The sequence below is a fragment of the Tasmannia lanceolata genome, unplaced genomic scaffold (assembly GCF_043159265.1).
Source record: "Tasmannia lanceolata isolate RefF3 unplaced genomic scaffold, GAP_Taslan_0.1 ptg000006l, whole genome shotgun sequence".
NCBI lineage: Eukaryota > Viridiplantae > Streptophyta > Magnoliopsida > Canellales > Winteraceae > Tasmannia > Tasmannia lanceolata.
Window position 1 is genome coordinate 6,548,160 of NW_027518683.1, and position 22,514 is coordinate 6,570,673.

Genomic DNA, 22,514 nt, shown 5'->3' on the forward strand with positions numbered 1-22,514 from the left:
ATAAATAAGATCACATCATATGATGATCTTAATGGAAAATGCATGAACATTTTAGGAGTAAAAGGATGAGAAGCCTCATCAATTAGAAACCACCAGCCTTTACATTTGCCATAATTCATGAAACTGAATTTATGGAGACAAGCCATCTGTTTTTTACCCGTGGAGTCAAAACCTGTTACTTTATCTGACTAAGACGCTGAGAATCGTCAAAATTTCCTAAATGAGAGTTTCATATATCATATCATATGATGATTTTAATGGAAAAAAGGCATGAAATTTTAAAAAGCCAGTGGATGAGAATCCACGACAACCAGAAGCCACCCGCCTTTCATATTTGGCACAGTTCATTGAACTGAATGTATGGGACCTCATTCCAGGAACTCAGCCTATTATTCATTCAGCTTTAGTAACATATTGCTTGTCGGCGGGAAATTAAGACTTTGAGGCCCAATTTAGACATGCCTTTCCAGATATACATAATTGCAGTTGAATATATGATAATCTCATAATAAAGGAACCTCCCTTTGTTCTGATTTTAATTCCTATTTCACTGCCTCCCCATAATTTATTCCATCACTCAGAATTTTCTCAGCCTCTATCACTCTATAAAATCAAAAGGGCTTGCCATGCTCACTTGTCCTTATGTTTCCAAGATAATTCCTATGCCTCTTTAAGATTTTACCAATTCAATGAGCAAAGATGGTTTACCATTCAAAAGAAAAAAATGAGTAAATATGGTTTGTAATTGTATAGCATCTCTGAAAACATATCTTGGGGGCACCCTAAAGCGCAAATGGTATCATTCATGACTATAAAGCCAAAAGTATGAAAGCATCAGTTTAGATTTCAAACAGAAAGAAAAGCCACTGGAAATGAGACATACAAGAAGCAGTGACTGATATGAGGGTTTATTTGCCAGCTCATTACATGTGGGTGTGTAGCCAAAAGCCAGTCCTATAGATTGATATACATGAGTAAATATCCTTGCATACCTGCTTCGAATCAGGGACGCATACCATGAACCTGTATCATCCTATGTGATGGTGTGGTAGTTGGCTTTGGCTTTGGCTTTTATCAATCAGGAATCCCGGTATATTGGCTGTGGTGCCCACTTGAGATGCAAATTCAGCCGTCCCGATTTAGCACCTTCGAGCGGGAAAGTATCCTTGTATTCCCCTTCCATTATAACCCTAGTGAGTGTCATGATACATCTCCCTATGTAATCCTGAAGTGATGAACCAAAAAGTTAAATATAATTGTTTATTTATCACTAGCACATTAAGTGTGCAAGTTAAGTCTGAATTAACCGACTCATCCGGTTTACTAGAAAGACTCGCTCAACAAATGTTTTCCTTTGGTTATTCCTTAAGCCCTGTTTGGATAGCAAGAAAAACATTTCTGATGGGTTTCTTTCCACAATTTAGAGGGAAATGATATGATTACGGTTAAATTCGACAGATATTATGATAATTTGCAAGTCCCTCTAAATAAAATTTGAATAGGATTGATTCCAATTATCTTTTTTTCATGTGTAAAAAAAGTAGGAAATTTTAGAAATATTTTTCGTTTCCAAACTTATCCACAAAATACTTGCCATCCAAACAGGGCCTTATTTCAAAGGTTTTGACTAAGGGCTACTCCAATAATGGACTGCCAAAACAAAAGTGGTGCAGCCACAATATGAACTTCTGCTACTTGACAAGGCATTTGAAACATAACCAAAAGGAAAAAAGATACTCCAAGGTAATAATAGAAAAGGAATAAATATGTCAACATCGCGTTAATCATATCATAGATAACAACTGGTTAGAATACTAACGAGAATTGCAGAACGTTACCTTCCCAAATGTGTCATGGTCCCAAACTTCCAATATTAGCATGTCATGTAACCCATCCTCCACAACAAAATCAAAAGTCTGATTCCAGGCTGGATTTAGGCTGTCATTGACAACCTGAAAAGGCAAGAAAGGTGTAAATTTGACAAGAAAATATATGAACGAAACCTGAAACGTACTGAAACATACCCTTGTTTTATTTTTTGTTTCTGTCTTCTTCATCTGGAGCACAACATAGGGGTCAGCCTTTCCCATCAGATGCATGGAAGGCAAGTCTTCTGCAGATATTACTGTCACAGAAAGCACTCCCCTCACAATGACATCTCGTTTCCTGTGTGCGGATGCTTTCTCATTATCAGTGACCTCTGCCCCATCTCCACTTTTAAGGGCCTTCTCCAAGGAGGTCATTGAGAACTTTGGATTGGCAAAAGGGTTCGAAAATCCATTCTCCATGCCACAAGGATAGTACAGGAGCTCCAAGTGCACCTAAGCACAAAAAGGTGAAAGACAAGGGTGATTGCAACTATGAAAATGGGAAAAGAGAGACTGGATATGCATGAAGGAACAGGCAGCTAAAAAGACCAATTTTGAAATTGAAAAAATGAAAATAAGTTTATGATGATGAGTCAATGATAGTGGAGAAACAATTGGAGAGCAGGTTACTAGAAAACATTATCAGTGTCTGTGGATAAGGGTTGTTTTCGAAATGTATGGATTCTTGATTCGAGATGTTTCCATCATATGTGCCCTAACAATGATTGGTTTTACTTACAAGCCAATCAACAGGGCAACCGTTCCTATGGGAAACGATGTGACTTGCCATGCTATTGGGATATGTACCGTGAAAATCAAAGTGCATGACGTGATTGTGTGGACTTTATCTGAAGTAAGGCGCGTTTTAAATTTAAAGAAGAATTTAATATCTCTTGGGGCATTGGATACTAGTGGTTGCTGGTACAACACAACATGAGTTATGAGAATGCTCAAGGTAGCACTAATCATAATGAAGGAGTAGAAACACATAGAATGCATTTCTTAATAACAATCAAGCTTAGAGTGCAGCATTTTATGTTTTCCAGTCACAGGGAATCCGGTTTATCTAGGAAGGTAGAAAGTCCAGTGACTAAAAAAGTCTTTTTTTATTTTCTAGCACAACATAAATGACATTGGAACTCTAATACTTTATTAGTTTATTATATAAATTATTAAAGAGATTCTCAACTTTTTTATTCAATATTCACTAATATTTAATAGGAACTGATTAATACAAATTATTACATCAATTGTAGGATTGTATCTATATAACTCGACATAATCTCACTCTTTGGAATTGAATGAAGGAAATTAGATTTTCTCTTCCCCTATATTTTCTCCACATAAATTTCTAACTTACCACCAATTCACACTTTGTTTACAATCATATTATACAAAAGAAAAATAATCCTTTCTGAGTGAAACTACAAAATTACAAAGGGAAGTGACAAGAGGGGGAGGGGTAGGGTACAAAATTTTTGAGCGTAAAATAATCCTTTTTACGCCCCTTTTGATCACCAGGGACACCCAGCGTCAGTGTATCAATGACAAAAGGGGGGCTAATGTACTTGATGTCAAAAAAATCCAGTGGATTTGATTGCAACGTACACTGGCACTGGGTGTCCCTGGTGATCAAAAGGGGCGTAAATATCATTTCCCAATTACAAATTGTGGTAGTTAGACAATTTGCTTCGAGTATGATAATATCAGCTAACATCTCTAATAGATGACATTGTGCAAAGAGACATGAATATATTGGTGTATGCTAATCATGAACAGTTTGCAAAGAGGAACAAATTATTTTATAAGTTTTTATATGAATAAGTTCCCCTTCCAAAATCCCATCACTGATCTATATCTATGGGGATAGATTGTTGGTTTTAGTGTATTGTTTTGAGCAATAAACCCATCTAGATAAACAATTTGGTAGCATTCAATTAGTACATTAGCAATAAAACATGTCTGTCCCTTATAGAGTGAATTAGTAGGTTGGTTGACCCATGAATATACTATGATATGTTGATCCATAATTATCCCCAAATGTTGTTTACATAAGACTTTATTATTTTCTCATTTTTTATCTTGGGATTTTGGGTACTCAAGAAATTCTTCATTGTACTGACTTCGTTTCTTTGTTTCCTTTGTTAGTTAATTAATTGCTCGAGATGTAGGTGTGCTAAGATCAATAGCCCTAAAATTGCATTATCCAAATGTTCCACCCAACTTATCCAGATGATCCACTCAACTCTTTTGTTCTTTAATCAATTTTCAATTTCTTTTCAATTTTTTTTTTTTTTTTTGAAATGATCATATAAAAAGAAGGCGGGCCGAGATGGACCATCAGAGATACAAAGACAAACATAAAAAATAAAAAAAACAGAACTGACAACACGCTCATCTCATGGAGGAAAAAAAATCAAACCACTCCAAACCCTCTTTGAGAACACCAGATCTAGTGAGTGAATCCGCCTCCCCATTTGCTTCGCGCCTAACATGCTTACAAACCAGCGAAGATTCTGCAATAAGATCGTGAATTTCCTCCACTAAACTTAAAAATCTCCACGGGGGATCCACTTTCCCCGAAAACCAACCGATTACGTTTGAAGAGTCTCCTTCCACAATTGCCATGTCATAAGAATCAACATTTAACCGCTTTATCCCCTGATATGCCGCCCTTACTCCCGCTTCAGACGAATCAGATATTCCAATGGGACCTGCAAAAGCCCACAAAACTCCCCCTCGGGAATCCCTACAAAGCCCTCTGATCCCAGCTGGACCTGGATTCCCAAGAGAGGACCCATCAAAATTTAATTTAATATAACCTTCAGAAGGGGCTTCCCATTTCAGACTTCTCTTCTCTCTTTGCAACCCTTCAGAGCACACAATGATCCATCCCTTCCAAAGGTCGAAAGCTGAGACGAATTTAAACAAAGGGATGCTTTTTGCTCAAAAAATAACTAACGCTATTAGTTTATTATATAACCAATACGTTGACTTTGCCGATCCTTCGAATACTCTCGAGTTTCGTTCTTTCCAAATGACCCACCACAATGCTATCAAACATAACCTCCAGAGCACCTTACCTTTTTTTCTTCCAAGGCACAAACTCCCAACTCGAAAATAGGTCTGCTAAGGATTTGGGGAAGACCCAACATATGCCAAACTTGGCCAAAATCAAATCCCAAATTGCCCTTGATACTTTGCAGTGAATGAAGAGGTGATCTATCGATTCCCCATCCTCCATGCAGAGAGAGCAATAATTCACTAAGCACATACCCCGTTTTCTTAAAAAATCAATGGTCTGAATCCTCCCGTTACACACTGCCCAGCTGAAAAAAACAACCGATGGGGGGCCCATAAACCTCCAAACAGCAGCGAACTTAGATAATCCACAAACAGGCATTAAATGAAAATAAAAGGATTTAACGGAAAAGAGGCCAGAGGAGTTCCATATCCAAATCCGTTTGTCCACCCCGCTTATTTTGATATAACACCCCTCAAGGAGCTGAAGCAATCGAGAGATATCCGGCAATTCTCGATCGAAAAAATTTCTTCTGAAACAAGGGGACCAAACCACCTTATTGAGAATTCTAACGAAGCACTCAGAAACCATCACTTCTTTGACCATGGCCACGGAAAACAACCCAGGGAAGAGCGCAGCCAAAGTTTCGACGGAACACCATGGGTCTAACCAAAATCTGATACGATCTCCTATGTATACTTTAAACCGAATTCCCGCCTCAAATTTTTGCTTGAGACTCAAAATATTACGCCACATGGTCCCTCCTTTCTTCCCATACTTATCATCCGAACACCAATTACCTTGTAAGAATCCATACTTGCTCCCTATCACTTTTACCCAGAGCGAAGATTGTTCCACACCAAAACGCCATAACCATTTACCCAAAAGAGCACGATTGAACTCTTTCAACCTCCGAATCCCCAGCCCTCCATTTTTTATAGGAACACAAACCTTTTCCCACTTTACTAGAGGAATCCCGCCTTTCAAATTTGACCCACCCCACAAAAATCTTCTTTGGATCTTTTCAATTTTCAAAATGACACTCACTGGGCAGCTAAATAATGACAAATAATATACAGGTATGTTTGCCAAAACTGCCTTGACTAATACTAAACGACCACCCTTAGACACAAGATTTCTTTTCCAGGTTTCCAACCTTCTTTCTATTCTTTCAACAATAGGGGTCCAGAGATCTTTTCTCGGCTTTCCAACCCCCAAAGGAAGCCCAAGATACGTTGAAGGTAGAGTCTCCAATCTACATCCCATCACCTTTGCAAAATCTATAGCAACTGATGGAGGCAAATTCATAGCAAACAAGCTGGATTTCTGAAAATTTGAGCGTTGCCCGGTAATCAACTCATAGCATCTAATCAGAGCCTTCAGATTTAAAATCTTCACTCTATCATGGGCACTGAATAAAATGGTATCATCAGCAAATTGCAAGAGCGACACTTCAACTTTGTCCCGACCAATGATAAAGCCTTCCAACAGCCCCTTGCTGCTTCCTTTCATCATCAGCCGATTGAGGGTCTCCGCAATAATTACAAAAAGAAAGGGAGAGAGAGGATCCCCTTGCCTTAAACCTCTAGAGGACTTAAAAAAACCTTTTGGCGACCCATTTACCAGGACCGAAAACCAAGCCGATGAAATGCATTGCCTCATCCAGCCTCTCCAACGGTTTCCGAACCCCATTCTCCCTAACAGGTAATCCAGGCACTCCCAGTCCACTCTATCATAGGCTTTCTCCATATCTAACTTACAAATCACTCCCCCGGATCCATTTCTTGAATATGATTCAATGACTTCATTCGCAATTAAAGAACAATCCAGAATTTGCCTCTTGCTAACAAAAGCACTATGACTATCTGATATTACCAATGGGAGCACAACTTTAAGCCTTTCAGCTAACACCTTGGCCAGCACCTTGTACAGGCATCCAACCAGACTGATTGGGCGAAAATCAGACACCCTTAATGCCCCTCTAACTTTGGGAATTAGGGTTATAAAGGTAGCCCCTGTGCTCCTATCAAGACCCATACCTTCATAAAACTCCTTGAAGAACCGAAAGATATCACTTTTAACCACCGGCCAACAAGATTGGAAGAAAGCTAGACAGAAACCATCCGGGCCAGGAGCTTTGTCTTTGGGAATCGAGAACACGGCTTTCGCAATTTCCTCTTCCGCAAAAGGTTGTTCCAAACTCGCACAGACTTCCATATCTAAACTATTGAACTCCACTCCCTCAGGAATAGGCCGTAAACTTCCTTCTGAAGCATATAACTTAGCATAAAATTCAACAATAGCCGAGGAAACCTCCTCCTTAGAACTCAACATAATTCCATTCACCTCAATAGACTCGATTCTATTCGACCTTCTTCTAGCACTAGCCATCGCGTGAAAGTACGCCGTATTCTTATCTCCCTCCATCAACCATTTTACCCTTGATTTTTGCCTTACGAAATCTCCTCCCGAAGCAGCAACCCAATGTGTTCTTGCTTGAGTTTTTCCAACTCTTCCCATTCGACCTCTGAGCTCAACCCGCATTCCTCCAAAGCTAACAGTTCTGATAAACGGTTTTCCATCCCCACCTTCCAACCTTGATTCAGCTAATGATGATCCTTAACCCAGGCTTTTAGTTTATGCTTAACAATTCTAAGTTTTTTCCCAATTACCAAATCTGCAGGACCCTCCACATTACACGACGACCACCAATTACCCATACGCTCCTCCATATCTGGATATTTAAGCCAAGCCAAATCGAACCTAAAAGGATGAGGACCCCAAGACTCTATACGCGGATCCAGAAAGAGGGGGCAATGATCCGAGACCGAATGCACCAGAGCTCTAGAATAACTCTCAGGATTCAAAACCATCCACTCGGAACTGACAAGGAATCTATCCAGCCTACTTCTACAAGGGCCTCTAGACCAAGTAAAAAAAGCTCTCGACATAGATATATCAATGAGTTCAAATTTTGCAATGAACTCCGCAAACGCTTTTATATTTGAGTTAGTTCTCACGCAGCCCATTCTTTCTCCCGCCTCTTTAACCTCATTGAAGTCCCCCCCAATATACCAAGGAATGGACCAAAATGCCCTAACCGACTCCAATTCTTCCCAAAACAGACTTTTTTCAGCTCTAAGAACCGAACCATAGACCCCTGAAAACAACCACATCAAATTGTCCTCCTTTTTTAAGACCACTGACAAAGAGAACCTACCCCTCCAGAAATCCTGGAGTCTCCATACATTTTCATTCCAAGATACTAAGATCCCCCCCGAGGCTCCAGATGATCCCACATAAGAAAAGTCCCATCCCGCTGGCACTCCCAATCCGAGCACGACACTACGATTTACAACCTCCATTTTTGTTTCCTGTAAGCAAATAAGATCCGGATTTAGCTTTCGAACCAACTCTTTCACTTGAATTCGCTTCTCCTGATTATTCAGGCCATTGACATTCCATGAGAGGACTTTCATGACGCACCAGATTTTGCTGATCGCTTCCCCCTCCTACCACTAGGAGTTCTTCTCGCCTGATCCACAGAGTCCCCGACCAATTCCACTTCTCGCGAATAATTTAGATCGGTTTTTAGCTTCTGTAGTTCTCTATCTTTCCTTCTTGAAGACTCTCCGACCCCTCTACCAGCCCCCTTTCAAACAGCCTCCTTGCTCACTGAGTCTCTCATCTCAGCTGCTTGAATTTCAGAAATAAAATCTTCCTCTGAACCTGCATAAACCACACCCAGCTCCTTACTAACCCCCAGAACACGACCAACATAATCATACCTTTCCCCATCTAATTTGTCGCCTCCCAGATCACCCGGAGAAACTGCGACTATTTCCACCGAAGCCCTCATGGATCTCAACCCCTTACCTAATAGACCAAGAATAACTTCCTTTGCCAAAACTTCTGACCCAAGAAAGGTTTCCCTCTGGCATATCTTCTTCAGACAAGGATATCTAGGAGATGTTTCCTTTGTTTCTTTTTTGACAACTTTCCACCTCGGGCTATCACAAGGACGAGACAAACGGCTCTTTGATTCTTTGGACACGAAATAAAAGGGAGGCAATCGGAATTGCTCCAGCTCAGAATAACCAAGACTAAACACTCTGAAAGCCACAGCTAGCTTCCCTGATTTCTGAATAGCCCGAAAATCATCGAACCCCTCGAACACTAAGCTCATAGCTCCACCACGCATACAAAGGCTCGAAACAACCTGGGAAGACTGGTCACCATCCTTCTGAAGAAATTCCTCATCCGCACCACCACCCCAATGGGCACTGCTCCCGATGATACTCCTTTCTTCTTCCGAGATGATCTCCTCCTCCAGATCCACATCGAAGTTAAGATGAGAAACAACTTCAAACAGAGCAGATCTCAAACCAGCTGCCGCTGACCTCCGACCTGCAGAAATACACTCTATTCTCATGGATCTGACTTGCAGTGAGGGAGGCGAATGGGAAAGGGATAAACAATCCCCTCCTCCAACTTCCAGGAAATCCCGACTAAAACTGAGAGAGGTTGATCGAGCATTCTCCAAACTTACATAGCCATCAGAAAAGTCTGATTCTGGCCAAACTTTATTGCTACTTTTTAAACCAGGCCCCATACGACTGGACCCACCAAGCCCATCTTCACATAAATGGGCCTCAGCCCAATACCCATATTCTGCAACATGTGGCAAAAAACCCATATCCCTTGCCTCTCGATAAGAGGGATCGAGATCCGAATCCTGATGAAAAGACGTCTCAGAGATAAAAGAAGGACTTGGAGAGATAGCTTTAATAATATCGAGAAAGCTATTCACATGACAGGTGGGGCCCAGTAAGTCAGAATGAACAGAACTCTCTCCACATATGCTTCGCCATCTGTAACCCACAAGAGATAGACCATTTTTGAAATTCAAAACTTCCGCCATGTGTCTCTATGCTATCTTGCACCCCATGCAGCGTAGGATAGCCCTTTTTCTATCATGAGCCATCTTTTCCATCTGAACCGTCTCAGCACTGTTACTTTCTGCTCCGGACGCCAGCTCCTCCTCCTCCCCCAACACCCAGCGGTTAGGAAAGCTCGCCTTCTCCAAGGTATTCCTCACAATATTCTCAACACCAACTACATCCTCCCTGCTATAGCTAAGTTCTACAGGATCCATCCTCCCTTTTTCCTCCTCCTTTGAAGCTCGCACCCATCTGATGGCTCCATCCAAAGAAACTTGGATAGCCAACTCCTTGCCTAAACTTCCTCCAACAGAAATACGCACTCGAGCAATGGAGTAACCCTGACCAGGTACACAGGATTTACCCATTTCCACCACTTTACCGACCTTTTCCCCAATCCGACAAAAATTCTCCTCGCACCACGCCTGAGGTGGCACTCCTTCAATGCTCCACCAACAGATACGCCCCTCAGAACCAAACTTCTGATCCCATAATGAAAGCTCCATAAATGGTGAATTTATGGCATTAATCCATACATTCATAAGCTTATGTCTATCTACCCCCACCTGAGAAGAAATCAGAATCTCCAAATCGGCAATTTTATACACAATAACTTCACAGTTAATACCCTTCCTACTTCTCAACCACCGTTCCATACCCTTTAAATCCCCTAACCACCTAGGAGAAACTCTACCCCAAATCCCTAACTCAGCATTACTAATAGACTGTAATGGAACCACTTCCAGATTGAAACTCACTCCTTCAGAAGTCTGAGGCTCAAAGGCTGAAACCTCGATGCAATGGGACTTTCTACCAGGATTGCCTCCATTTTTTTCCTGTCCTTCTTCTGACCTTCTTCCATGGCAGTCCTGGACTGGAATGGGGGAAAATTATAATCCATCTTGGACCAAATTTTCTTACACTCCCGACAGATCTTTCGTTTTTGAAAATTCCTAAACCCACATCTACAACATCTCCAATCTCCCAAACCGCCCTCCAAACGGCGTCTGGAAATTCTTGCAACGCGTTTGGCCCTCTTATTTTCCACGATAGCCCAAGAGTTTTAGACACCTCCTAATGGAATTTTATTAGAGCCTGTCGCCATCCCTGAAGAGATCCCTCTATACCTTCCGAACACGACCTCTGCCACCTTTCCCTCTACCATTCTTCTTAGATCAGAAAGAAATCTACCCTCCCCACTACTTCAGAAAATGTGTAGGCCACTCCTTTGTGAAGACCCACCAGAATCTGGCACCGAAAGCAGTGACGACTCAGAGGCAGAGCTCGAAATCGAAGAAAATGTCGAAGATTTAGAAGAGGAGCTCGAAGAATCTGACGATGAGCTCGATGAACCAGATGTATATGAAGAAGAAAACTTTGCAACAGAGACTTCAGGGACCGATTCTGAATGGGAAGGAGTACTGGCGGAACTAGCAGAAACACCCAGAGTAGGGGAACTAGACACCACCACCCAAAGAGAGCCTTTCCGGCCACTAAACCCCACTCCAGGAAGACCCAACTCAGAGAATCTACCGACAATATACGATCCAACCGATACTCACCGAAGAGATACGCTTCCATCTTCCGGCGAGGATCGAAACCCGTGAACCACCATCTTTTCACTCTACCAAAAAAGTGGTGTTATAATTTCTTTTCAATCTTAAGTTAGTTTTAAATCTCTCTGCCACGTTGAATCTAACTTCCCTACGAATACATAACAATCCAAACCATTTTATGCATAAGAACTAAACATTAAATAATAAAAAAAGTCAAAAACATAATAAGAAATTAAGCATAAAGTACTTAATAATTTAAGTATTTAACAATACAACACAAATCCATGACCAAAAAAAGATTAAAATCCAAGCACTTCTTCAGTCTTCACCAATAATTGTCCTCTCCCTCCAAGACCAAGACTCTATCTTCATCTGAGTCTTCAAACCCGCCCTGCCCAAGCCGATGCTCAGCGCCCAGGCGCCGCCTCATCGCTTGGGCGGCCGCCTAGGCGGTGAGACCGCTTTTTTAAACGAAAAAAAGCGCCCAGGGCCTGGGCGGTGCATTTTTTCTGCGCCTAGCGCCTGGGCGTACGCCTTTTAGAACAAAGTTTTAATAATCATTGAAATAGTCTTTTCTAACAGAACAAACAGAAGTAAAGGAAGTACTTTAATGAATGCAAAGCCACTCTCTCTTGCTTTTGCTATTTGTCAGCGAGTAATACAAAGAGAACTCGAATTGCAACTAAGGTTCAACAATGCTTCTTCATTATTCTTTTCCATTTTCTTATTTACTTAAGCTAATGGTGTTTTCTATGTTGTACAAAATCTCTCCTAACCTTTGTGGCCATCCACTTGTCAAATGGTCTTTGGATGATACAACTTGAGCATTTCTGCCTGTGTATTCTTAAATTTGCAATATATTATTTGATTTTTTCATAAAGTGTGCAAGGTCTAATTCTTCATTGCTTCATTCTTTTTTAGGACATTTGTTGCATTTAAGATTTTGACTAAATAGCTCTTGCTCCAATACCGTGCAATGCACGGGTCAGAAACTAGTTCATAATAGCAGAATTCTCTTTGTGGAGGGCGGCGCCAATGTCTTATAGTGAGCTAAGAATTGTTTCCTTAGTCCTTTGAAGCTAGCCAAGATTATTAATGAGAACCAAACACCTTTGAGTAGCAAACTTAAATTTTCTTTTACTTTCATTCCTAGATGTGCCAGTGAAATTAGACTCCCTAATTATAGACTTATAGTGAAGGGGGATGCCCTATGACTCTTGTAATTTGCTTCTTTTCTTTTAATAGAACTTTTCTTTACCATTTGAAAGAAGGGATTTGATAGCGTCCATCGCAGAAAGTTATTTTCATGAAAAAACAACTTTGGAAGCGAAATTCTTATGAAAAAATGAACATTCATTGTGACAAATGTCATGCCTGGAGATGATTATCCTCTGTTTTCTTTTCTTGCTTTTGTAAATGTGCTATATTCAAAAGACTGGTTTTGTGACCTGTTAGAAGAAATCGACAAGAAATTAAAATAAAAAAACTCACATTAGAATCAAATCAGATCAAGCACAAAGAACAGTATCTACGTCAAGAGACAAATATTGATCTTTTTTTTTTATGGAAATGGTAGGAATTTTATTAATAAAAGGAAAAACTCACGACTGAAGTGGTCAGAGAAACAAGGAAAAATATTGCTCTGTTTGCTGTTCAAACTGATAGTGCTAACAAAATTTAAACAGCAGGAAATTCAGGAATTATGATTGTTCTGCAATGCTTTTTGAAGAGAACTTTACACTCCAATCAAGATCTGGTTTCCATCCCATTTTAAGGAAAACATAGGTTGAAAACAAATAATATGTAAATTCCGTTTTTCTTGAGTTAATCATCTTTAAACTCAGTTTCAAGATCGCATTCCACTCCACAGACTTTGTCTTACGCTACAGTGTCAGATCGCTTCTGTCAGTTCAAGTCCTATTAAAGCCACTGCTTCAATTCTTGTTTCTCTAGATCAACTTTGTAGAGCTTATCTACAAACCCATCGAACACGTTCATGTGTTCTTGAAAATTCTCGACTTCCAGCATTGTTAACTTGTAAAACTAGCGCTTCAGATAAAACTAGTTGGCCAGGTTCTTTGACATACAGCATTTCTCCAACTTATCCCATAATTTCAATGTTATTCTTTCTCTAGCTTATCATCCTATCCATTTAACACCTTAGCTGTGCCGTACTGAACTAGGATGTTTGCCACCCTTCTCTGCCAAAGAGCAAAGCTATTTTTTCATCAAAAATTTTATCTCAAACTTTGAAATTGGGCATTTTACCCCTGATTGGGATCATCCCACACCTCAAAACAGCGATTTTAAAAGTTGGCCTCTTCACAGAAAGATATCACCCTCTCAAGTAGTTGGTTGCCCCTCATAGGTCGGGTTGCCCCGACAGGATAAAAAAAACTCAAGAACAAGAAACTCTCTTTCCATAAACCTATGAATCGAAACAACCCTAGATTAATTCAACAACCTTCTTAAATCACAGAGAAAAGTTTATATAATAAATACCTCTTTGCGAAACTCTACCTCAACAAGAATCTCCCTACCAAGTTTTCTAACTCCGTTGTTCTTCTCTGACTAGATTGATCCAGTAGCTCTTGTACCATTTTGTAGAAATTTGTTGGGCTAAAACAAATCAGATCATATGCAAAGAAATAAGAAAACGGCACACATAAGCATACAATGATAACATGACTGCTGTATGTGGTTTGGCACAAAAGCCTATGTCTACAGGCAGGATAACATTCTTTCACTGTATGAGAGAAATAAGACAAGGTTACAATGGGATAAACCCAATCCCACATGCCATTACTTACTGTCTCAAGCCCAAAGACGGCACACTCTCTCTTGCTCTCGAGAAAACCCACGTTCTTTTTTCTCTTGTCTTCTCATAAGGTTTTATCATAAACCTTATATACCATGGTTTTAATCCAAAACCCTCTCTATGCAGTTTTTGAAACCTTCAACTCTCTCTCTCTCTCTCTCTCTCTCTCTCTCTCTCTCTCTCTCTCTCTCTCTCTCTCACACACACACACACACACACACACACACACACACATATTAGGAAACCCAAGAGAGCTTCTGCTAGTCAAACCAGGAAACTACAAGATGGATCCCACCACTCTTGAGAAACAAGACACAGAAGACCCAACAGTAGGGATGATACTAAAAGCTCAGACATATTTGCAATCATCATTGCTAGATAAAATTCACCATTCACTCCAATACAAAACTGCCACAATGTATTGTATTTACTTCATTCCAAAAGGTGCAATTACAAACCAGTCACGAATTTTGAGAAGGGGGATTTCAGTTTATAGGTAACATTGATGCTGTGAGACTGTGACTGGCTGTAACTGGCTGTAACTGTAGGTCAAATTTGCACTACGTCTTCACTGGACCCTAAAGTTGACTCTGTCATTGCTCAAAAATCAAATTCTATTCCATGTCACAAATGGTATATGTATCAGAATCTAGTGGATATTATGTCATGAAAACAGGAAATTATTTGCTTAGAAAAAATTATAAGCCAACTAATTAGAGAAGATGAGATCCACATGAGATGGGCTAATAAACAACCACACAAATACAACAAGCTCGCCCGTCTGGTCTTCAGCTTAAAAAATTGAAAGGAAATAAAAAAAGAATGACATTAAAACTAAAAAATACATACCTTAGCAGCTCATTAGGATTTTATACACGTGTTAAAAAAGAGGTCAACAGCCTAAAACTACAAAATACGTACCTTTGCAGCTCATTAGGATTTTATACACATGTTAAGAAAGAGGTCAAAGGCCTTCTTAAGAAGCTCTAAATAATTTACAGAAATTGAAGTGCCGAAAATCCAATCTCTTCCATCTACTACTCCTCAGGGAAGGATGCAACCCCAATACATGCTCAGGCATATAATCATGCCTCGTTAATATGCCAACTACAGGTGCTCTCTGCAGTATATCAATGTAGGTAAACCTATTAGTAGGGTAAGATCATACAGAAGGAAACAGTGCGAATCATTGCAGTTATACTAAAAGCAAGCTCATAAGACAATAAACCTTATAGCAGTTATACTAAAAGCAAGCTCATAAGACAATAAACCTTATAGCAGTTATAGTCTTTGTTGCATGGATTTGGATTTGCGTGTCGGGATCCAACACGGATTCGAGGTTTTGGATTCGGCAAGCCCCAAAAGTAGGATTCGGATTTGGTAATTTTTAAATAAAATAAAATTTTCAAAATAAAAAATTTAAATATGTATATATATGTATATGCATATGTGTGTGTGTGTGTGTATTCATGAAAAAATTGAGGGTAGAGGTTTGTTGCGAGTTTTGTATTAAGAGAGTCGAAGGAGGAAGGGGGTTGATGTTCGACGGTTGAGGCACTAGGGTTTTTCATTAAAAGAGTACAGCTGGTGCTTTCATATAAAAAAAAAAGTTAAGAAAACACATTTAAAGGGAAAATATACAGGATTCGCATTTTAAAAGAGACAACGATGAATCGGATTCGCCTGGAAAAAAAAAATAGGATTCGTGCGGAAAAGAGACAACAATGAATCGGATTCGCCCGAAAAAAACAGGATTCGTGCGAGACACGGCTACGACAAGAATCCGGGTGTGTCCCACATGAATCCATGTCCGATTCGCATGTGGAGACGTGTCGACACGGATTTGGCATAGGGGGCAAAGAATCCATGCAACATAGGTTATAGTTGTAGCAAAAGCAGTAGCAACAGTGATAGTGATAGAATAGCAGTAATAGCAAATGAGACAAGGTCGCTTACAATAGAAGACTTCGGAACCACCAGCAGGTGCCTCAGGCCAACCTCACGGAAAAGTAGGAGAGCTTTGGCTAGTGACATTGTCTCAACCACAGTGTAAGGTGAAGTGTTTGTAAATGGGTGCAAATCAATGAACATTTCCATCTCTTCGGCTGTCACTTCTATATCTTCTATCCTGTCACCTCTTCCTGAACCAGGTTTTGCAAAATCATCAGCCCGGACTTGCCTTGTAGCATTAATGCCCATAACCATTCGTGTGGAGGAAAAATCTTTCTTCTTCAGCAATAAAAGGAGGTGGGCCCTGAGAATTAGGCCAAACAGCATAGGTGAATCTGAAAGTGGAGCATCATCAATCACAGGGAACCCATGATGCCCAGTAGTTTTGAGGACGTGCACTATATTACCAACCTTCTCAATGCCATTAAAGAACTGCAATGGGCCCATGATGATGTCACTGACCATCAATTGCCTCATGTATGGCTCTGCATGGGCTTCTAGATATGGAAGTCCCTTTAGTTTCACAATCAAATCATAGATATTTCCATTAAAAGAATCACCTACTGTTTTGGATATGAGCAGAACCAGCATAATCAGAGGAAGCAATAACAAGTTGTTCGTCAGCTCCAACAAAATAACACACATGGACACAGTATTCCTCATCGTTCCACCTAGAAAGGAAGCTGACCCAAGAACAGCATAGAGACCATGGCTGAGGTTTGTGTGTGAACCCATCAAGAATCCAACAAAGCGCCCATAAGTTGCGCCTACCAAGATAACAGGTACGAACAGACCAGAAGGAGCCACAATGCCATAACTCAAAATGCTAAGAAAATAGGCTGTGAAAAAGAATAAAAAGATAGATAAAGGAAGGAACTCATTGTCCGTGCCAGTACTGAAGAGGTTTCTAATTGCGTCATCATTTGTGTTGAAAAATAGGCTGGCAAGATCATTGTAGTGACCAGGAGGGCATTGAAACTTCTTGAAGTTACCTGACCTGCCAATTGTTGGGCAAATTTCTGAAGCCTCAACTGGGCAAGGTCTGCAAGGTGCAAGCCAGGGTAGCCCGAATAAGCAACATGATGTGAATACTGAAATGGAGCATGCAAGAATCAATTTATAGGCAATGCCCTTCCTGAAATAACAATGAAATGACAAGGGAAAATGAGTTTAATTTCTTTCTACATTTTAAGTTAATATTCATTGAGTGCAATGAGGAACCAGTCCTTACTCATAAATAAGATTGTAAACTCGGAGAACCTTAATCAGGAGAAAGTTATAAAAACTCCCCAATATTCCCCCAATGAATCCCAGAGCAATCACTGGAGGTAAGTCGCTGAGGTAATAATTAATATTTGCTGAGGTCACGCCAAACATTATTAGCCCACCTTTTCCAAATAAGCCACACTTTCCACAATTACAAAGCTCGATAAATACCCGAAGCACAACAGCAACTATGGCAGTTGTGAAGAACACTCTCCAGAGAAGGGCACTCGTCCACCTGCCGAACAAATTCTAGCTGTCAACATTAGGAAATTAATGCAGAACGATGTTCTTTAGTGTGTAGAGACCAATTAGAAGTTCATGGCTCCAAGGGATTCGATCCAGTGACAATAGATGCAAACCCACGTCTATTGTATAGTGCTGGATCCAAGTTACAAAAAATCAGAAGACCTGCAAGTTTTGTCACTGGCATATTTTAAAGAGGCAGTAGAAACTTTCACACTAGAAGGTGGAACAAAAACAAGACATTCGCATAACTTGTTTGTCTTAGTGTTCATTGCCTTAGTAATCTGAAATTCTGAATATTTTAGGCCACGCTTGGATACCTCATGTTTTTTGGATTTGGATTTTAGTTTTGGATACAAAATACATCAATCATCTTCATGCTCATGTTGTGTGTGTGTGTGTGTGAGAGAGAGAGAGAGAGGGAGGGAGGGACATTTTGCTTCTGCTGCAGCAAGGTCGAGGAGCAGCAAGGGTGAAGGTATTTGCCACAAATATGGATTCCCAAATAATGTCCTTGCAGAACAGATAGGGGTGCAACTCGGGTCGGGTTGGGTCGGGTTGAGGCCAACCCGACCCAACCCAAGGAACCTATTTTTCCAACCCGACCCGACCCAACCCGATTTCCAACCCGACTGGACCCAATCCGACCCAACCCAACCCGATTTGTAATTTTCTCAACCCGGCCCAACCCGATTTCACCATTTGTTTGATTTCTCCATTTTATTTTTGTATTTCCATCTCATCCTAGTCCCCAACAAGAGGGTTAATTAGGACAACTTTCACCAAATTTTTTATTTCTTTCTAGATTTGAGTTATATAATGACAAAACAAACATAGAAGTAAAGATTTTATACATATTGGATTTGGAAATCGGGTTTCGGGTCGGGTCGGGTCGGGTCGGGTTGCCCGACACCCCAACCCGACCCAACCCGGTTTCCAATTCGGGTTGGTTTTTCCCAACCCAACCCAACCCGATTTTAAAAAAAAACCTAACCCAAATTCGTCGAGTTCGGGTTGAACCCAACCCAAGTTGCACCCCTAAGAACAGATTTGAAAATCAGATCCTTTTCACTGTTGTAGTTGATTTGGAAATTTAAGGATTTGATCCACATCCAAATCTCAACTGCCAAAAATCCAAATCTAAATCATGTGGGTATCCAAACGTAGCCTTACTGAATTGCCAAATTGAAGCTTGAAATTGAATCATCAACCAATGAAGGGAAAAAAAAGGTCCCTTCAGAACTCTACTTTGAAATATGGACTCAGGAAACATAAATGGAAAATGCAAGTGCAAACAAATAGCTGATGCCATACCATGATGATAATTCTTCGAGAGCAAATAGAACACCGCCAACTGGTGCACGGAATGCGGCAGCAATTCCAGCAGCTGATCCACATGTCACAAGATCACGCCTATCTCTGTCATTTTTGAAATACCGTAGCCATCTCCAAGTTATGCCGTATCTTTTGGACCCACCCTGGCCCAGTAGTGCTGCAACACATGCACCAGTATGTACCATAGGGCCTGCCTTGCCCACATGCAGAGACGCAGATACAGCACCAATGCTACCAATAATCTGTGGCAGGATTGAACAAACAGAAGTTGACGATCCCAAGAAGAATGATTCAGAAACAAATAAGCTTGCTATCATGTCTTGATTATTCAACTGATGGAATCAACATCACATGTAAGTGACAAGCTAATGTTTGCCCACTGCCTAAAACATCTGATGTATAGTTAATGAGTTGTATTACTTGTATGCCCTAAAGAACAACAATGCTAGGTTTTACCAACTTCATCAGGACATAGCTCTGTAATCATAAAGGAGATCCCCAAGTTGCTCACTATGGCAGCCTGTGTGGCTTGTTGGAGGAGTTCAGTCACTCTTTAACTTTTACAGTTTTAGTAAATCCAATCAGCTTTCAATTACAGTACTTTCTTTTCATATTTCTTTAACAGAACATCACAAATTTAACTTTATGCCACTCAATACAGGATAAACAATCAAGAACAGGAGAATCATTCCAATTCAGAAGAAGCTTCAAGGCATTGAAAAACCTTACTTTTACAATCAGAGTTCGCAGCGCAAGTATTTCCGGAGCATCCACACCATTCAAGTAAGCCTTAACTTCTGGAATACCCGATCCAGCTGCCGCAGGTGCTATATACGCAGTGATGACTGAAGAGAACAGAGTAAGAACAAAGTTCAAAACTGCGAAAACACCAAACGCCTGTCCATACCTAGAAGAGAATTTCATCAATTTCTCTTTTTCCAAAATATTAAAAAAAAAAAAAAAAAAACCTACAATTACTAAATTCTCACTTCTTTGCTAACATCATACACGACCTTATGAATTTCTCTTTTCCCAGAATAGTAAAAAAAAAAGGCTAAATTAGTCAATTCTCACTTCTTTGCTAGCATCTATGAATTCCTTTTTTTTTCAGGATACTTAAAAACAAGAAAATAACAAGAATTACTCAATTCTCAACTTCTCTGCTAACATCTCTGAATTTCTATTTTTTCAGGATACTTCAAAACAAGAAAAAAACCTAGAACTACTCAATTCTCACTCCTTTGCTAACATCATACTCGACCTTATGAATTACTCTTTTTCCAGAATAGTAAAAAAAAGCCTAGAATTACTCAATTCTCAACTTCTTTGCTAGCATCTATGAATTTCTTTTCTTTTTTTCAGGATACTTAAAAACAAGAAAATAAGAAGAATTACTCAATTCTCAACTTCTTTGCCAACATCTATGAATCTCTCTTTTTTTCAGGATAATTAAAAACAATAAAATAGCCTGGAATTACAAAATTCTCACTTCTTTGCTAACATCATATTCGATGTTATGACGAATTTGATACCGGCAATGTTCTCAATAGAAAGATTATTAAAAAATCCAATGAGACCGCCAATAATGCCAACGAGGAAGCAGAAAGTCCATTTCATGATGATGTGCTGAAAGATCTGAGTCCGATCGTGAGATCGCCAGTCCTGCTTCAAGAACTCGTTTTCCGGTATCCTGAAAAGACAAACGAACATCACTTATGCAGCGAGTCAAAAGGAAATTAAAATTCAGGAAAGCAGAGGGAAAAACAGAGAGAGGAAAATCTCAGATCTGAAAAACTTACTCGTAATCCAAGCTCTCGATAGAGCAGACATTGGCGCCTATGATCGCGACTTGAGAAGTGATGTTTGAAGCAGATCTACGGTTTAATTGGCGATTCTGATACTGCTGATCAAGGTCGGGGATTAAGAGAGGTTCGTTTATGAAAGGAGATTGTTCGTCTGGTTCGGTGGCCATGGAAAGGGAAGAGAGATTGTAGTTCTACTGGAAGAGGTGAGAGCTATTTTTTATGTCCCTGTGTTTTAATACAGAAGCAGGTAAAAAGAGAGCAGAGATGATATTTTCACACACACCCCACGCCCCCCTGCAGTACGGAACTTTAACGCTTTTTGACGTCAAATCACGTTACCAGGGGTGAAAATATGATCGCCCTTTTGTAAGTCTGAAGGAGACTGAATGTGGACTTCAATGAGGAGTTCGAGGTCTTATCAATGCCATTACCAATGCAGGACAAACATTAGGCAAAATTATTAACATGCCCATGCTTTTCAAATTATCAACAGGGGACAAAAGAGGTCTTATCAGTAAAAGCTGGACGAAAATGCCCTTTGACATTTACAATATGTTTTGAACTTGTTTTTTTCTTCTTCCCTCTTCTTTTACTTTTCCATTATTACTTTTTTGATTTTTTACCCTACTAGTCATCTTCCTCCTTGTTCAACCACCATTGTTGCTGGCAAATCTTAAAAACTTGAATGTTGAGTTCTTACCATCTATCTCTTTGTATTTAGGTTTTCTTTTTCTTTTTTTTAGGGTTTTGGACTATTTTTCATTCCTCTATTTTTTATTACTCTTGTTTAGGGTTTAAGCGATTTGTGTTTTAGGGTGAGTTCTGGAGATAATGCATGGATGGCTTCACTCACTTTTTTGGAAGACAAGTGGTTGTATAAGGAAAAATTGATGTAATACATGAATGGATGGCCACACATGTTTTGATTTACTTAAAAAAAAAAAATTATTTGTAATACACAAATTGGGATGTAATACATGAAGCACATTTAATGAAAACAACATCCATTTCTTTTGTTATTTCTATCATGAGTAAAATTGTAATGCCAATAGAAGAGTTGCTATGAGCAGGGAGTTTTGTAGCAGAAGGGATTTATCAACTCTCTGGAAGGGGGTTAGCAAACTCTCAAAAGTAGGGTTACCAATTTTCGAATGGGCTTATCAAGTGCTTGAAAATTGGCCGAGGGTACTAGAGTTTTGGAAGGGAGTTTTCAAGTCTCTAGGATTGGGGTTATCTAGTATAAAAAATGGGGTTACCAATTTTCGAATGAGGTGATCAAGTCCCTGAAAATTGGCCAAGGGTACTAGAGTTTTGGAAGGGGGTTTTCAAGTCTCTGGGATTGGGGTTATCTAGTATAAAAAATGAGGTTACCAATTTCTAAATGGGCTTATCAAGTCCTTGAAAATTAGCCGAGGGTACTGGAGTTTTGGAAGGGGTTTTCAAGTCTCTGGTATTGAGGTTATCAAGTATCAAAATGGGGTTACCAATTTCCGAATGGGCTTATCAAGCCCCTGAAAATTGGCTGAAGGTACTAGAATTTTAGAAGGGGGTTTTCAAGTATTTGGGATTGAGGTTATCTAGTATCAAAATGGGGTTACCAATTTACGAATGGACTTATCAAGTCCCTTAAAATTGCCCACGGGTACTGAAGTTTTGGAAGGGGGTTTTCAAGTCTCTGGGGTTGGGGTTATCCAATATCAAAATGGGGTTA

The 22,514-nt window shown here is 39.9% G+C and overlaps 2 protein-coding genes across 3 annotated transcripts; both read right to left on the minus strand.

Annotated features, from left to right (window-relative positions):
• Positions 1–690: 690 nt before the first annotated feature.
• LOC143879460 (synaptotagmin-5-like) lies at positions 691–3,062 on the minus strand. Its single transcript, XM_077381857.1, has 3 exons — positions 2,025–3,062; positions 1,839–1,952; positions 691–1,225 (listed from the first exon to the last, which is right to left on the minus strand). The coding sequence occupies exons 1-3, from the start codon at positions 2,286–2,288 to the stop codon at positions 1,079–1,081; spliced, it is 525 nt and encodes a 174-aa protein (XP_077237972.1). The 5' UTR covers positions 2,289–3,062; the 3' UTR covers positions 691–1,078.
• On the minus strand, positions 2,184–21,132 carry LOC143879459 (putative chloride channel-like protein CLC-g). 2 transcript variants are annotated; one of them, XM_077381855.1, is made up of 8 exons: positions 20,798–21,130; positions 20,488–20,688; positions 19,728–19,905; positions 18,978–19,240; positions 17,386–17,655; positions 16,161–17,289; positions 15,126–15,324; positions 2,184–2,321 (listed from the first exon to the last, which is right to left on the minus strand). In XM_077381855.1, the coding sequence occupies exons 1-7, from the start codon at positions 20,968–20,970 to the stop codon at positions 15,181–15,183; spliced, it is 2,358 nt and encodes a 785-aa protein (XP_077237970.1). In that variant the 5' UTR covers positions 20,971–21,130; the 3' UTR covers positions 2,184–2,321; positions 15,126–15,180. The 2 variants fall into 2 exon arrangements, with proteins under 2 accessions (XP_077237970.1, XP_077237971.1); XM_077381856.1 differs by lacking the exon at positions 2,184–2,321 and adding an exon at positions 12,760–12,834 and having other exon boundaries at positions 20,798–21,132.
• Positions 21,133–22,514: the final 1,382 nt, after the last annotated feature.

Excerpts from the sequence above, each read along its gene's own strand:
- LOC143879460 (XM_077381857.1), bottom strand. The coding sequence starts at position 2,288 with ATGGAGAATGGATTTTCGAACCCTTTTGCCAATCCAAAGTTCTCAATG. Across the intron at positions 1,953-2,024 it reads AAACAAAAAATAAAACAAGG|GTTGTCAATGACAGCCTAAA; the intron begins GTATGTTTCAGT and ends TTGCCTTTTCAG. Across the intron at positions 1,226-1,838 it reads ACCATGACACATTTGGGAAG|GATTACATAGGGAGATGTAT; the intron begins GTAACGTTCTGC and ends TCATCACTTCAG.
- LOC143879459 (XM_077381855.1), bottom strand. The coding sequence starts at position 20,970 with ATGGCCACCGAACCAGACGAACAATCTCCTTTCATAAACGAACCTCTC. Across the intron at positions 17,290-17,385 it reads GTTTACAATCTTATTTATGA|GAAGGGCATTGCCTATAAAT; the intron begins GTAAGGACTGGT and ends TTGTTATTTCAG. Across the intron at positions 15,325-16,160 it reads TGGTTCCGAAGTCTTCTATT|AGAGCACCTGTAGTTGGCAT; the intron begins GTAAGCGACCTT and ends GATATACTGCAG.